The 17,354-nt window shown below is 43.3% G+C and overlaps 2 protein-coding genes across 3 annotated transcripts; both read left to right on the forward strand.

Annotated features, from left to right (window-relative positions):
* Positions 1-3,460: 3,460 nt before the first annotated feature.
* On the forward strand, positions 3,461-7,809 carry PARS2 (prolyl-tRNA synthetase 2, mitochondrial). Of its 2 annotated transcripts, none has more exons than XM_054980770.1 (2): positions 3,461-3,993; positions 5,669-7,809. In XM_054980770.1, the coding sequence occupies exon 2, from the start codon at positions 5,703-5,705 to the stop codon at positions 7,116-7,118; it is 1,416 nt and encodes a 471-aa protein (XP_054836745.1). In that variant the 5' UTR covers positions 3,461-3,993; positions 5,669-5,702; the 3' UTR covers positions 7,119-7,809. The 2 variants fall into 2 exon arrangements, with proteins under 2 accessions (XP_054836745.1, XP_054836744.1); XM_054980769.1 differs by having other exon boundaries at positions 3,461-3,931.
* Positions 7,810-12,718: 4,909 nt separating this feature from the next.
* On the forward strand, positions 12,719-15,251 carry LOC129330358 (maestro heat-like repeat-containing protein family member 7). The gene is made up of 3 exons (XM_054980388.1): positions 12,719-12,877; positions 14,548-14,668; positions 15,042-15,251. Exons 1-3 carry the CDS (start codon positions 12,855-12,857, stop codon positions 15,249-15,251), a joined length of 354 nt encoding a protein of 117 aa, XP_054836363.1. The 5' UTR covers positions 12,719-12,854.
* Positions 15,252-17,354: the final 2,103 nt, after the last annotated feature.

A 17,354-nucleotide genomic window follows, 5' to 3' on the forward strand; every position in this document is an offset into this window, starting at 1 on the left:
TTTGGACCCCACTGACCCATCCAGTTACCGCCCAGTATCGAACCTCCCGTTCCTGGGAAAGGTGATTGAGCGGGCAGTGGTGGATCAGCTACAAGTGTTCCTGGAAGAGACCTCTGTCCTGGACCCATACCAGTCCGGGTTCTGTTCGGGCCATGGGACAGAGACAGTGTTGGTCGCCCTCGCAGACGATCTCCAAAGGCACCTGGATTGGGGAGGGTTGGCACTGCTCATCTTGTTAGATCCTTCAGCAGTGTTCGACACAGTTGACCATGAGTTGTTGGCCCACCACCTCGCCAATGTGAGGATTCGTGGGACAACCTTGTAGTGGCTTGTCTCTTTTCTCTACGGACGGGGACAGAGGGTGGTGCTGGGGGAGACTGTCAGCACGCCATACATAGTGTGGCATCCCACAGGGGGGCGATACTCTCTCCCGTTGTTCAATCTTTATATGCACCCCCCCACCCAGTTGGTGCGGAGTTTTGGACTGGGTTGTCATCAATATGCAGATGATCCCCAGTTGTATCTGTTGGTGGGTGGCCGACCTGACTCTGTCCCTGACATCCTGTTGAGAGCTCTGGAGGCCGTGTCTGGGTGGGAAGAATAGAGCAGGCTGAAGTTGAATCCCGTGAAGACGGAGGTCCTGTACTTGGGCCGTGGGCTGTCGGAGGCGGGAATCCTTCTCCTGACCTTTGGGAGGCACCACTTGTGCCCGTACCATCGGTTAGGAGTTTGGGCATGATTCTGGACTCCTCCTTGTCTATGGAGGGCCAGATCGCGGCTGTGGCCACCTTCAGCAGGCCTGGCAACTGGCACCCTTACCTCTTGGCCCAGGACCTAACAACAGTGATCCATGCAACAGTCACCTCCAGGTTGGACTACTGTAACTCACTCTACACAGGGCTGCCCTTGGGCTTGATCCGGAGACTTCAATGGGTCCAGAATGCTGCTGCGCGTGTCCTAACTAGAGCTTCATGTAGGACACACGTTACGCCTATCTTGCAGCAGCTTCACTGGCTCCCAATAACAACAACAACATTTGATTTATATACCGCCTTTCAGGACAACTTAATGCCCACTCAGAGCGGTTTATAAAGTATGTCATTATTATCCCAACAAAAAACCCTGTGAGGTGGGTGGGGCTGAGAGAGCTCCAGAGAACTGTGACTAGCCCAAGGTCACCCAGCTGGCTTCAAGTGGAGGAGTGGGGAATCTAACCCGGCTCTCCAGATTAGAGTCCCACCCTCTTAACCACTACACCAAACTGGCTCTACTCGCTTCTACTGATCCAGTAGAATTCTGGATCCAGTTCAAGGTGTTGGTTCTGACCTATAAAGCCCTAAACGGACTGGGACCAGCATACCTAAGGGACCATCTCTCCCCATATGTGCCCCAGAGAGTGCTTCATTCAACTGGAAAACATCTACTGGTGATCTCTGGCCCTAGGGAGGCTCAGCTGGCCTCTACCAGGGCCAGGGCCTTTTTGGTGGAACTCTCTGTCTGAGGACACTCAGGCCCGCTAGGATCTTGTATCATTTAGGCGGGCCTGTAAGACAGAGATGTTCCACCAGGCAAATGGTGGAGGCTAATTTTAGTCCATCATTGCCGAGCCTTCCACCGGTCTCCCTCTATGAGGGGTTATGGAGTCCACTGCTGGCTGCCCCAAAAAGGGGTACAGTATTCCATCTGCCCACTGCTACCTCCCCTTTTTGTATGCTGACAGGCAGGAATGCAGGACTGCCCCGTCTTGGAATGGTTTTATTGATTGCAGTTTTTATGTTATGGTTGTTTTTATGTTGTATTTTAATCAATGTTGTACCTCACCCTGAGCCTGCTTGTGGGGAGGGCGGGTTAAAAATAAATAAATATTTTGGTTCTCACCTTTGTATTTATTGAGTGTGTTTTGTCTTACTAATCTAATTTTTAGTAAAGTCTGTTGCTTTCACAAAATTTCTTTACTTCTGAGGCTACTTTTCATTAAACACTTTATTGGTATTGCGCTGAGATTTTGATTAGATTTTAACAGCAAGCTGACTTTAAACTACTTAATTGCCCAAGTGCCATGGACAACTGCACCTTTTTGCAGAAAATGAGAGCTTTCATAGCAATTTCACTGATTTTCATCACTACAAACTGCTCATGGGCTGGTGACACATCTTATGCTTGTTAAGTCTTTGCTGCTGGGGTCTGAAGCCCATCTTTATGTTAGATGTTGCCAGCAAAGGCAACGAGGGTGTGTACACTTTAACAAGGTCGGGGGGGGGACCCCAGACTGCAAGCCCATTACCATGGTATGATCCATGTCCTTTCAGAAATGTTTTCTTTCATGATACCTGATCTGTTACCTGTAGAAAGTGAATTGTGTGTCTGTGTAGAAAAGTACATTAAAGGGTTGTGTTGGGCCCAAAGAAACAATGCTTAAGCTTTGATTGCCAGCACTGATTCCAATGAGCAATTGTTTAGTTTTAAAAAAGAGCAAGAGTCCAGTAGCACCTGAAGAAGTAAGCTGTGATTCACAAAAGCTCATCCCCTACCACAATTTTTTTTTAGTCTATAGGTGTTACTGGACTCTTGCTCTTTTCTACTGCTACATACAAACACAGCTACCCATTTTGGTCTAAAAAAGAGGGAACATCTTGTGGTTTACCTTAAAAACTAGGAAATTTATCATGGCATAACCTTTCATAAGCCCAAGTCTGTTTCATCACATGCAGGAAGCATTATATTCAGCTAAGAAAATAATTTATGCTCAGAAAACTCGCCCAGGGGGAGAGGGCTTAAAACAAAGAGAGACCACGAGGCCCACTTCCCTATGACACGATGTGTTCCAGCGCAGATAGATTCCTCACCTCAGAGCGGGACCACAAGTGACGCCTGACACAGGTTGGACACTAGTCAGCTTCCCTCAAGTTTTGATGGGAAATGTAGGCAGCTTGGCGGAATGTTGGACAAGTGACAGTTGAAAAGTCCATTGGACAGCAGTCAGAGAGTCAAGCTGCAAGACCAGGATGCCTACACTTCCCATCAAAACTTGAGGGAAGCTGACTAGTGTCCAACCTGTGTCAGGCGTCACTTGTGGTCCCGCTCTCACTCGTAACATTTCACGTGACTCCCGCTGCATCTTCCCCTCGAGCCCTGTCCCTCGCACCACAAAGAGGAAAGTCTCTCAGTGCTTACTAGCTCCCTTAAACATCCTCAAGCAGAGAATCAACAGGGAAGCGGTCACCGCTCTGTTTTCTCAGAAGCCCTGAGAGGATGAGAGGAACTGAAGCGCCAGTAGGAATTGATGCGAAAGCTCAGCCCACAGAAGGCGGTATCTAGAGACTCCCTTTCGCGCCAGTTTCAGATGAACCTTGCCCCCCCCCCCCCGCCACAGACGGTGCCGAGGTCACCGGATGAGCCGGCTGTGGGTGGGAACAACGGGACTTGCGAGGCGGAAAGGGTGGTTGCGGGGTGGGTAACGATGAGAAAGGAGAGGGCAGATAGCGGGTGAGTTAATTCGCGCTCTTATAATTATGAGCTATACAGAACCACCATTTTGGAAGCTCCTGGTTAGCTCCCTCTTCTCAAGTCTAGGTCGTGTTGTCTCATAGAGCACGTTTCGCTGAAGATGGTGTGAAAGCCCTGCCCGGGAAGCGGAGCGCAGCTTCTTTTGTATTCTTCGGATGAAAAGGCGTTCCCGAAGCCCGGGAAGGATTCTACCAGCTGCAGTTGGGAACCAGAAGCCCCTGTCCAGAATCTTTCCGGCCGAACCCGCCCCTCCCCGCGCCCTGTGACTCGGCCTGAAGCAGAACTTTCTTTCATTACTGGCGGGCCTGCCGAGCTATCCGGAGAGGCGGGAGGAGCCCCAGACCCGGGGGAAGCGCCATTCGGCGGTAGAACGGAAGATGTTTTTGCGCATGCGTGCTGGCTCGCCTGCTGAGTTTGGTTTGGGGTGAGCTTTGGAGAGCTTGTTACTGACTGCAGGTGTCTGCGGTGCAGACTGAAAAGAGTCCGGTAGGTTAGAATTCAGGGGACTTAATTAGGTGGGACTTTGGGGGTGGAAAGTGCTGTCAGGTAGTAGGCGACTTACGTGACCCTGCTGGTGTTTTCAAGGCAAGGGGCGTTCCGAAATGGTTTGCCATTGCCTGCCTCTGCGTAAGGGTCAGTGGCCTCCCGTCTAAAGGCTAACCGGGGCCAACCGTGCTTAGCTTCCAACATTTGACAAGCTCGGAATAGCTTGGACCATCCAGGTTAGGGTGCGATTTTGTTTAGGACTGCTCTCTGCTTATAATTTAGAAAACTCCGATTTTTTTTGTGTCAAGCACACACAAAAATTGGCTACATACCTTCCTGATGCATTCAGTGTTAACAACAGGTAATTAATAAGCAGGGTGGATTTGATTTAAATCTAACTGATTTAAATCATGATTTAAATCACGAGTCAGCAAGACTCAATTTAAATCACAGTTTTCTATATAAAGGCTTATTCTTTATGGTTGTTATGACCTTAATATTTACAATCTAGATGAAGGCTTCATTTTTAGAACAATAGCTTCTTATATCAGACTACTAATTTTTGGTTATTTACCATTTGAAATAGATAATTATGAAATCATTGTGAGGTGAACAGTCCCCAGTTGAATAGGTCAATTAATTATGTTTGGACAACTTTTTTGCTGTAGTTTAATAGAAGAAGAAAAGTAATCAATAACAATAACCATTTCAGTAATTTTATTTAACTAAAGCAGTAACATTATGTAACATGTATTCTTGTATTTGCTAAAACATCCATGTTTGTTAACTAATGTGGTTAAACAAAAATATTCCCAAACTGGGTCTCTTTTATGGCTTGCAGCCGTTATAGGCTTTATCTTCAAGGAAGCAAATAATATGATAAACTCTGGCAACATGAAGAAAGATCACAAGATTTCTGGAATATTCTGCTCAAAAAGTTTCACTTTCATTTGTACATCCCTCCTGAAGCTTAACTCTTAGCATAAATTGTGATATGGAGGTTGCTATTATTTCCTTTGCCTCAAAATGATGCAGGAAGCATGTGACATTAAGTTATGCCTGCTTTACCCCCAGCATTATAAATATTACCCCCAATATAAAAAGATGACTGGTATGGTTATGTAACATTATGATTCACCTGGCACCTAAAATAAGGTCCAGTAGAAGCCAGTAATACGTTAAAGTCCAATAAAAAACTCCTTGGGGCTAAATATGAAAGGTTAACACAGAGAAGGGTAACAGCAGCATCACTGGGGAATGCAAAGGAATTCCTTTGCTTCTGTCCTACTCCCCTTCCTTTTTTTTTTTTTGCTATGTAATCTCATGTCAGATCTCTAGCTACACCCAGGACTTAGTCTAGGGGTCACATATTTAAAAAATTGTCTAAACTAGAGTTATACCCTTCTAACAGTGAAATCCTAAGCAGAGTTACCCCAGTCTAAGCCCATTGAAATCAGTGGGCTTAGACTGGAGTAACTCTGCTTAGGATTTCACTATAAATCAATTGAAATTCATGGGTTTAGAAGGATTGAATGTTTAGGATGGCACTGTAAAATGCACTGATCCTTTCATGAGAGCTAGGTTTTGTGGGGAATTTTTTCAGTTGAATATGGTGCACTTTAATACAAAAGTGGATGTAATTGGAATGCCTTGTATTTGCTCTGTCCATCTGCAGACTTGAAAAAGAGGCTGCTTCGGTTAGTATTGACATGGGTGTACTTCTGAGAAGATGGAGAATATTATTTCCTGATCTGACAAACTGTATCAGTCTTTGTCAAAAGCAGCAACAGGGTTGCAGATTTTACCATGAGAAACAGAAGCGCATGTTGTTATCCCAGCACTTTCTGTCCATGAATCTGCGGGAGGACAGTGTGATATCACAGGAGAGCAAGAGAGGGGAAATGACATGTAAAAGTCAGAGGCTAATGTTACTAGGAGGCCTTATCTGCCCTGCCAGCCCTGGCTGCTACCATTATATGCCATACACTGTCCGAGCAATGGAGAAGCTTATCAAGGTGATAGACCGAGAAATGCAGATCATAGGGGGGCAGAAAGTGAACATGCCCACATTATGCTCAGCAAAGCTCTGGAAAGCCAGTGGAAGGTGGGAACTAATGAGTAAAGAACTCTTACGCCTGGCAGATAGACATGGCCAAGAATATTGTCTAGGACCTACTCATGAAGAGGCCATTACTGACCTCATAGCTTCTCAAGGCTGCTTGTCTTACAGGCAACTTCCCCTCTTGCTGTACCAGGTAACGAGAAAGTTTCGAGATGAGCCAAAGCCACGCTTTGGGTTGCTGCGTGGCCGGGAGTTCTATATGAAGGACATGTACACATTTGATGCCTCTGAGGAGGCTGCCCTCCACACATATGCTCTTGTTTGCAATGCATACTGTAATATATTCAACAACTTGGGTCTGCGGATTATGAAAGTCCAAGCAGCCACAGGGAGCATCGGGGGAACAATGTCTCATGAGTTCCAGCTTCCTGCTGACATTGGTGAGGACCAGCTGATGATGTGTACAAACTGTGACTTTTCAGCCAATATGGAAATGATAAACTCAGACCAGAGGCATTGCCCAGTTTGTAAAGGGAAACTAGTTGAGACAAAAGGAATTGAAGTTGGCCATACATTCTTCTTGGGCACCAAATACTCTTCTGTTTTTAATGCTACTTTGCACACTTCTCAGGGTAAACTTGCTCCAGCTGAAATGGGCTGCTATGGTTTAGGTGTGACTCGGATCCTGGCAGCTTCCATTGAAGTTCTTTCTACAGAGGATGCCATTCGTTGGCCAAGCCTCATCGCACCTTATCAAGTCTGCTTCATTCCCCCAAAGAGAGGCAGCAAGGAAGAGAAAGGAGCAGCGCTCTTGGAAGCTTTGTATGACTCTGTTGCAGAAGCAGTCCCTCATCTTAAAGATGAGATTGTGCTAGATGACAGGACCCATCTCACCATTGGTAAAAGATTAAAAGATGCTAACAAACTTGGATACCCCTATGTTATCATTGGTGGGAAGAAGGCTTTGGACGACCATTCACTCTTTGAAGTGTGGAATCAGAACACTGGCGAAACTTTGTTCCTTACCAGAGAAGCCATTGTTGACTTGCTAAGTGAAGTGTGAACTTACTAATTCCTAAATATTTGGCTTTTGAATCTTGATCTAAATCCTTTTCTTTTTGAAATACACAGGAGAATGAAAGGATGGGGTTGCTAGTTTCTGTTTTCTGTCCGAAGAATTGAAAGGAAAAGAGTTTATGACTGGACCTCTTTTCCAAAGTCTCATGGTATTGTTTGCCAAAGACTTCAGAGTTGATGATAGCACACTCTGTGCCTTGAAAATTTTTCTGCAGCACTGAAGTCCATAGATTAGCCCTTGGTTATGCACAGTAATGTGCATCCTCCCTGATAGTTTCATCTGTAGGAGAGTGAGACGAGGTAAATGTTAAAAACGTTGGAACTAGGGTTCTTTTCTGCTTGAAGCAATTCTAGATCCATGGCTGATATAAAAGTGACATTGGAAAAGGATGAACACAGAAGTAGTAGTGAGAGTAGTACATTTTCCTTCACTTTCTCCTAGGAGTTTTTCTGGGGTAGGGGTGAGATCCATTTTTTTTTAGTACTTCACTGGAAATCTGTGATCTTTTGTTTGATAAATTCAAAGAACATATGAGTTCTAGCCTCTAGCCATATTACTTGTTTGTGTACTAGCGCAATGGCTTAACTGTACAAGCCCAGGACAGCTTAAATTGATTTTTTAAAAAGGACTTAGCCTTTTAAATATTATTTTTATTCATTAAAATATTTGTACCTTTTCTTCTTTGTTTAAGATTACTGTATATCAAGTTGGAGTTTGTAATATTTTTGTTTTAGAGAAATCATGCATTTTAAGCTAAGCATACCTCCATGCTATGCATTTGATTTTTGAGTCAACTTTCCACTGTGGCACCAACATGAACCAAATAACAAAATGGAAGGAAATGGTTTAACAGACCTCTTACCTATTTTCTGAGCGAGCTAAATGCATTAATTGTTGATTTGAAAACTGGATTCCTTTACTAAGTTTACTATTATCTCTCCTCTCTGCTCACCCAGCATTTTTGAGATTATGTATTATAATCTGCTCTCTTAACATTTACTTCATTCAAGTATAAACAATGATTTTGTAAGCATTGGTTTGTTTTAAATAGTATATCACCCTGCAAGCCATGATAGAATAAATGGCAATAAGTTAATATGTGAAGAAGCAGGTGATGAATCAGAAAAGTCCCATTCAAATCTTGCCTCTGTGACACAAAGGCCAACTCACAATAGTTGGCCTTAGGGGGTGCCCCTCCCTTTGTCCCAGCTTCCCCATCAGCAGTAGGAGGAGACTGGTCTACCTTATATAGCCTTCATTGGCTTTGTTACTTTGTGCTGTCATGAATTTAATGAATGATGACATCAGCCACTCCATTATGACATTTGCTAGAGAACCTTTTATTCCATCAAAGAAAATGGATGTGAAACCAACTGCCAACGAAGTAAGCAAGTGTGATGATTTCCTTCTATAATCTATTCAAGGTTGAGTTCATGTTCCTTATCCACAAATGTTGCAGCATTTTTAGGCAAGAGTTGACCTAACTTCACAATTAGGAAAGGATGTCTCTTCAGCACTTATAAACAGATAGGCTATCTAGCACTATATCAACTACTAGAGCTGATGCAGAGGTGGGTATGAATGTAGATAAAGCATGTTCAAATCCCCACACAGGAGAAGGCTTGCTCATATCACTAGTTTGAACACTGCTCTACCTCAAAAGCTTGTGAGCCTAAGTTATCTTGGAGAGAGAGTTACAAATGTAACATTCATTCTTTGCCACATTTATATGTGGTTTAGTTAGTTCATGGTAATACCTTTGACTTTTTTGTACAATTGCAGGACATTTTCAGTTTTGCTTGTCTGAACCTTCTCTCAATTTTACATGAATCCCAGTACTCTAGGAATCTTCTTAACACAGATTGACCGCTGATCTGAATAAGCTGTTAAATACTGAAAATAGGTTTGCTCAAGAAGAGCACAGTGACGTTCTGAGCTTTTAAAATTTGGGCCTGTTTTTGCTTTTCTTTAGAAATGTTACCTGTGCTGGTGAGCATGTCCCAGTTATTTCATCTCAAAATATGAATTGGTCATGATTTTTCAGAAGATGCCAAGCTACTTCTGTAGAAAATTAGAAAGGCAGCGTTAATCCCCCAACTATTTCAGTGAGTCGAAGAGTGGCCTGGTCTACCCAGCATAACAAGGTGATAGAATGGACTGTACCACTTCAGAGATATGGGGATTGATCACGCTTTTAAAAGCTCTGTCATATATAAATCTCCCTGTAAATGTAATGCCAGCATAATAGAAAGTGTGCATGACTAAAACTTATCTCATTGTTCCCCCATATATGCATTCAAAAATGTAGCCCCACCTGGTATAGCCCATCCTACTATCTCAGTATTTTGCCAGTTCATTCTCTTGTATATGCAGGCCAGGCCAGTATAATTTACAGAATGAAAAATTAAACTCAGCTGCTGCAGCAGCATACACAAATCCAGTTATTAACTTCCTTGGTTGTGAATGATTTTGAAATGCTAGGTTTATATGCATGGTAACTTTGCAAGGCAAATTAATTTAATTTTGCTAGTAAAACTACACTATGGTGATAAATAGTCATTCCTGTTCCTCATGTTATAAATATAAATTTATATAAATTTAAATATCCACCATCAATACCTGAAGGGTCAGGATTAAAAGAAGCTTTCTATGTTTTTTGAATGAGCTAGGGAAGCTATCGAGCCTTTCCCTGTTAATCTGATGCTCTTTGATGATTCAAGAATGCCCACCTGTGATCCCAAAGATGGAAGAAGAGCAAAAAAACCTGGCCTCTGCTAAAGAAGAATCAGCTGAAGTTCAAACGGCCCAACAGTGCCCTCTGACATCCAAGATCTTCCTGTTAGAACGCTGCTTGTCACAAATGACTTCTGAAGGTGAAAAGCAGGTTAGGGAAATAGTGGGGGCTAGGATAATTAACCTTGTACAGATGCAAATATTAAAATATGGATCTTTTAAGTCTACCCTTTGCAAATCTGATGTTCCAGCCAGTGCCTTGAGGATTGCTATTGTTGTGATGCTTTCTAAGGAAATATTTCATAAAACTGAATTCAGGCATCCAGGTTAACAGATTCTACATGCTTGATTTCCTTGAATTGTCAAAGCTTAAACCTCATGTAAGCCTTGTGTGGAGGGGAATAGTCTCTTGCCTTTTCATGTCCAAAATTAGGAGTGTTTGATATCAGTTTTTCCTGACCACCATAATCTCATACTCAAGAGAGTGGAGAGGTGGAGATTTTGTTTATTATTAAAAACATTTCTGTGCTGCCTTTCCACTCAAATAGGGTTACCAAGGTGTTGAAGCATTATAACCGCCTTTAACATTTGTGTGTAAAATATTTAACAATGCAATAAAAACATAGGCATACAAACATGACACAACCAGGGAGGAGGGCCAATAGGAATTAACACCAAATTAAACAAAAAATCTGCAGTCAGAGGAGTTTTACTTGTGTATGTAAAAAGCCTTTCATGGCAGCTTGAACTTGTTATCAGATTGCTGGGAGCTATGCCTAACTACATGATGAGCCCCCTTTGTGGAAGAAAGCACAGTCACATAGGAGTTGCTCAGAATTAGGAATTAATAAAAGTTCAATCAGATGCATAATGAGAATTTTCTGCACACAATTTAGAAAATTCATTATCCCAGAGCCCTGCTTAGTAGCCAAACAAGGAGAAGCAATAGACATTTCCAGAGACTCTGCTCCCTCCTGTTCCATTTACCTTTTACTTTATCAAACTCAGAATCATTAGATGTGTATGGAATGATGCTGTACGGCCATGAAATAAAGAGAATGTGCTGAGAGCAGCGCCTGGAATAGTGACCCTGAATGAAACGGTAGGAACATGTTAATCTGCAGGCTAGACCTGTCTTTGCCATCACCCTTCCTTCAGCTTGACTCTACTACAGAGTATCTTCTTGTTTACTTGATCTGAGTACGTTTTCCATACTTCCTTGGTTAATTTGAATCATGGGGGGTGGGGGAGGTTAAGCACTTCATAAGGTACAAGGAGGGGGGGGGAACGAGCGCTTTCGATCATTTTGCTGCTGGCCCAAACTTGCACCCTCGTGGCATTTTAAAATGACTTTAAAGTGGCGTTAGTGTCCTTGTAGTAGCCACATACCTTCTTTGGCCCTATATGAAATTAGTTCTTGGAAATTTGGCATCATTTTCCCAATTTGGCCCACATATTCAAAGATTCTGCATCTATAGAGACCCATTTCTAGTTCATATTGTATAGGAAAGTGGGAAGAAAAGGAGCTGGTTCTGAGCATCCTAGATTAAGAGGTGACTGGAAGAAACAAGAGAGACCAACTCTGTGACTATAGTGTTTCAAGTTCTTGACAAATTCCCTTCTCCACTAAGGGAACTATTGATCCTCTATTGATTTGGGATTCATCCAAATTTGTAACTTTCATGGACCTGTGACCCTGTGATCCATCATAGCAGGAAATAACAATCATATGAATTAATATGGTCACTCACCTACCATCCAATGTTCTCATGCCCTGTTTTCACATCCTATAATGTAATTGGCTCTGGAACACAGTTTTGAACTAATTTAGTGAACTATGAAATTATTTCCTGTTGTTAGTGCCTAAATGGTTCACAGATACTCAGCTCAGACATGAGTGGAAGTGACCAGGAAGACTACCATCAAGGGAGCCTGAAACTGGAATTTGCCAAGCAGATAACAGTGAGTCAGATATAATATACAGATGCCACCCAAGAAGTGGACAGACAAGCAAATGAGCAGCAGCCAGTCTATGGTGCCAATTGCTGTTTGTTTGCACATTAAGTTACCCAGCTGAGCAAATGTGAATGGCAGCTGGGAGTAGCAACCAGTGCCATGCACTTGCCTGCCCTCTTCCTCTGAGTAGCAGCAGCCGAGCATCCTCGGAGTTGGGCCTTCTTCCTTGCTTTTGCAGCCTCTCCTTCCACTCCTCTTTGGCAGAGGGAGGATGCCCCCCCACCCCCATGCATTAAGGAAGGAGGGGAGCAGATGGGGTGTCTATTATGGCGTGGCAAAGACAGGAGTCAGTGGTGGGCCACCTTGGGGCTCTAGCAGCTGCACAAACCCCTGAGACCAGCCCAGATCTTTCTCATGGTGAGTTGGGGTCCACTGATAGTTCCCAACAACTTGACCTGAGATACAGTTGCAGTAGTGGTATGTATCTCCTCATTTTGAAATGGAAGGAGAGAGAAACCAGGTGCAAGGAGGGCAGGCCTTCTATGCCTTGTGTGATAGCACTGATTTCAGTAGGGGAGAGTTTCTTCAGCCTTCCTGTCAAGCTGCTCCTGCAGAAATTCTTCCTTCTACACAAGTGTTGACACTGCAGCAGCCCTTCCCTCACTGGTGCCTGGCCATCCTAAGGAGAAAAGGTTAAAGAGGGGCTTTTGAAATAACTAAATTTTGGTCTTATGTTGCAGGCAGGGATTAAAGGGATTCCTGGATCTGGAAAGTTTGAAAACGACTTTTCTGGAATAGACAGAGTACTTTTCTGTTTTCCTCATGCACATGCACACTTTCTTGGCAACTGATGAGAGAATTTTGCTTTCATGAAGCTGTTTATACTAGTTAAAACTCCTGAGTCTGGTGCTGGCATGAATACCAAGGCGTCATTTCTTATATCTTTATGTCTCATCTGGGATTCAGGCACAGATTAAAGATTTGCCACTGACCTACCTAGACCCCAGCAGCACAACGTTGCGATGTCAAGGGATGCATCTTGTCAAGGAGCTCAGGTACTTTGAATTGATTGCTCAATTGTCCTCCCTGACCCATAAAATAGCTGCAGACTTTGTATACAAGCATACAAGCATTCAGGGAAATTGTAGGAGCAAACATGACTCTCTAGAACAGGAGTAGAGACAGATAATGTCCTCATGATGGGATAGGCTTGGTTTTTCTAAGGAAGGGGGTTGATTTCTGGTGTATTTGCAATTATATCTCAGCCTGGCTGACTGAGGCCTGACTTTTCTATCTCAATTAATATAAAAAGGGAAACACAAGCATCACTAGTCTTTGAGATTGCCTTGTGATTTATTTTACTGCATTATAAACCATTCCTGTCATGTTTTTGTGTGGGTGCTTTGCAGTTCTCTGATTTGGATTTAGCAGTTCTGAACAAAAATCATAGTCCAGAGTGGTCTTATGCAAATCCCTTGTCCCATCATGACAACCAGCCTTGCCATATGCTAGCCTGTGGCTATCCTCCTCTAGTCTGTCCTTATATTCCTGTGTCAAGGCCACATACCATTGATTTTATTTATTGGTTTGACTTTTATCTCGTCCTTCTTTGAAGGAGCTCAGAGGGCCATTCATGGCCCCCTTCCTCTATATTACCCTTATAGGAACGCTGGGAGGGAGTTTCATCTTAGGGAGAATTACTACCCTCAGGTCACCCAGTGTGCTTCTTGGCAAAGTGGGGATTTAAGCCACATCTCTCAGTTATAGTCTGACAGACCACTATGTCGCCCTGATTCTCAGTGAGATCAGACATGGCGTTTTCCTTCCATATTACTCTGATTGTTCCAAGTTAAATCCATAATGACAGAGAAAATGCATACAAATTTGGAGGCTCATAAAGTACTGTGTGTGTGTATGTGTGTGTGTGAGAGAAAGAATCAATTGAGAAATTCCTTCCATAGCACAGTGCTGCTGCTCTCTAGCAATAGATATGTAGCTTCCTACCCACCTAACTCTGACCTTCTGGTCTACTTCTGTAGCACCATTGCCCTGCAGTGAGTGTTGAACAAAAAGCTGCTTATCTAGCACAAAAGGTGAATAGTACAATCCAGGAAAAAAGGGTATTATTTCCACTCACTCTCCATGCTGTATGAATTAGGGTTGGGTACACATCCCCTAATTTCACTCCACAATCCAGGATACTATAAATTGTTAGGGTCTCTGCCACCTTTGCAGCTGAAAGGGTCATTGCAGGGTAACTGATTAGCACCAGTGGAAGAGCTAGATGAAATCCTCCCCTCCTTGCAAAGACACTTAGTTTTAACATGCTCCAGACCCTTATAACATCCTGGACTTACAGGGAGAATTAGGGTTGTGAGAGGCATGTCTCATTGAACGCTCACACAAATCCCCCTGTGCAGGATTCTTTCTGTCTTCCTACCTACCTGTCTTTCTCTCTCTAGTGTTCAGTTGCCTTAGTAAACATACTCAGTTCTTGCTGAGTTGTTCAGAAGAGGGTCTTTTTTAAATTTATAGGCTACCTTTCCCCCCAGCTCTGGGGACCCTACCACAAGTACTCAGAAATTCCTACCTTATATATACCTGGCCCCATTTCATGGTCCTCCTGACATGCAGTGGGCTACCCAATAGCTTTGGCATGCTGTCCGGGAGTGATGGTAGTTATGGAGACTGAATGCTCTCCTTCCCCTTCCCCCCTCCATCTCAGCAAAGCGAAGCCGCCTCCCGAGGATGCAAAGGAGCTGCTCATCATCCTCATTGCCAGCATATTTGCCTTACCTCCGACTGATGCCTTGCAATGTCAAAATGGGGAAACGGTCGATGTGGAGGTATTTCACTGTTGTGGGTTGGTCATGGGAAGGGCCTTGTGTGTCAAGAGTGTCTTATTGCTTATTTTATTTTTAGAAGCTTCTTTTTGTAAAAAAATTAAAAATCTGATTTCTCTATAGCAAGTGTCAGCATTGTAGGTTCACTCAGCTTTGTCATACTATGAGAATGCCATACTTTCTTATATTCTTTATCATGCACTGCTATCCACTGTAGTATAACCCACTAAGCAGAATGGTGGATGCCATGGGGAAGAGTAGTGTCCAGGTATGCATCATAGTGTTTATTCAATGTGTGTATTTCATGGAGACTCTGAGAAATGTTAGAATTACATTCTGTTATATCCTGCACCACCTTTCTTTCCTTCCTTCTCAGGCATTGTACAGCCAGAACATGGAAGCTCTAGAAGCCATGCTGAGATCCCTGTTAATAGAGAGACCCTACTCAACTGAGCTCCTTGTGCTCTTAGATGTGAGCAACTGCACTTGCATAGGTCCCAAGGACAGTCTGCTTATGCAAGCAAAGAATCCGCGTACATTTTTATTCTCCTTTCCAGAGGGGAGGGCGGGGGAGACATATGCCTAGTTCCATGGCATATTAGATGCTCTGATTGTCCAGACAGGTACTGCTGTTGTGTGGCTATAAATTTAATAATAACTTGCTTGTGCTCTCCTTCCCTGTGCTCTGGTGCTGACACACTCAAAGAAAAGTGGTGTATTGGGTTCTCCTAGATTGACACTTCCTCTAAATGCCCCCAGGAATGAGAGGTCATACAGGACCCAATAAGAGCAGGACATCAAAACATTATATATTTTCCCTCATAGAAACCATACCTGAAACAAATACGATCTTTTCTCATCAATGCAGAGTGTGGTGATTTATTTATTTATTTATTTATAGTCCACCTTTCTCACTGAGATTCAAGGCAGATCTAGTTGGAGAGACAAAAAGTTGATTTTTGAAGGTTCCTGTAGCATGTACGTTCTCTAATTATTAATATATTTGTTAATAATTTTCCACAATTATTCCTACAGTGCTTGGCACCTTGGATGACATCAGCTCAAGAGCATGAACGGGCAAGAGCAGTGAAAATCTATGTATTCCTGTTAAAATTTGCAGCAACTTATCCAGCTTTTCACGTGAGTGACATCTGACTTTCAGTGGGTGGTGCATCTGATGAAGAGAACTGTGGTTCTCGAAAGCTTATGCTACAGTAAAGTAGTCTTAAAGGTGCTACTGGACTTTCTTCTATTTTGCTACTACAGGGTAACACGGCTAACTCCTCTGTATCTAGTGGGTGGGGTTAAGTGTCATATTGCAGTAAATACTTCAGGACATTAAGATTGTGTAAAACATGGAAATATTTATGACCCAAAAGGGAAGGGTAGGCAAGGGGTGAAAGATTCCATAACTGAGAAGTTACATTCTTAATTGGAAATTGCATTATGTCTTTTTAGACAAATGGCCCATGAAACCATAAAGCAATCGGGGGAGCTATATGATGAGGAGGTTGCAGAAATTGAGAGCATGTTTGGTGCAGTACTGTAATCTGGTGTAGTTTGGTGCAGGACTCTAATCTGGAGAACTGGGTTTAATTTCCCCACTCCTCCACTTGAAGCCAGCTGGGTGATCTTGGGTCAGTCACAGCTCTCTCAGAGCTCTCTCAGCCCCACCTACCTCACAGGGCAATTGTTGTGAGGATAATAATAACACACTTTGTAAACCGCTCCGAGTGGGTGTTAAGTTGTCCTGAAGGGTGGTATATAAATCGAATGTTATTATTATTATAAATACTAGAGAGGTCTGTATTAAGTTCAAGGTATACTGACCCATGATGCCAAGCAGCTGGACCATCTCAAGTTCTTCTCTACCGTGCTAGCAAGATTGCGGACCAGTGCCCAGTGAGATCAGATGCTTACTTTCTCTCTCATTAGAATAACCATGATGCTGTGAGTGCAGCCCTAGGCAGCCAGGAGCAAAGCTTTTCACAGGGGAGGGGCCATGGCTCAATGGTAGAGCATCTGCTTGACATGCAGGAGGTACTATGTTCAATTCCTGGCATCTTCAATTTAAAGGATGAGGTGGTAGGTGATGTGAAGGACCTCTGCCTGAGATCTTGGAAGCCATTGCCAGCCTGAGTAGACAATACTGACTTTGATGGATCAGTGGTCTGGTTCATGTGCCCATGTGTGTTCATAACATCCAGATTGGGAATTACAGACAAAATGGTTTATAATGGCTTAATCTTCTAGACCCTACAAAAGCTTTCTGTGGTGCCACAGGTGCTATTCATTATATTGCTGATATAGTCTACTTAGGTATACCTCTAGACCCATTAGAAAAAGCTAATTTATTTGACTATGTGTTCCTTTCGCATTTGAGCAGGACAAAGACTCTTTCTCTCATTTCACTATCAAATGTCAACTCTTTCAATGTCTCCATTAAGGTGTCACATGAATTTCCTAAGCTGGGGTTTCTGATAGGTCAACTGTGCCAATGTCTCAATGACCCCGAAAAAGAGATCCGCTGCCAGGCTATGGAAGGCACATGTTTCTTGTACTCCCTTATGCAGCGCCAAAAGGGTAAGAGAGGTGTGCTCAAAACTCAAGTATCCAAACCATGCATGTAGTAGAACTACATTAATGCCAGAAGGGACCTGAGGCCACATCACATAATCTCTATCTCAGT

The sequence above is a fragment of the Eublepharis macularius genome, chromosome 5, assembly GCF_028583425.1.
Source record: "Eublepharis macularius isolate TG4126 chromosome 5, MPM_Emac_v1.0, whole genome shotgun sequence".
In the NCBI taxonomy this organism is placed as follows: domain Eukaryota; kingdom Metazoa; phylum Chordata; class Lepidosauria; order Squamata; family Eublepharidae; genus Eublepharis; species Eublepharis macularius.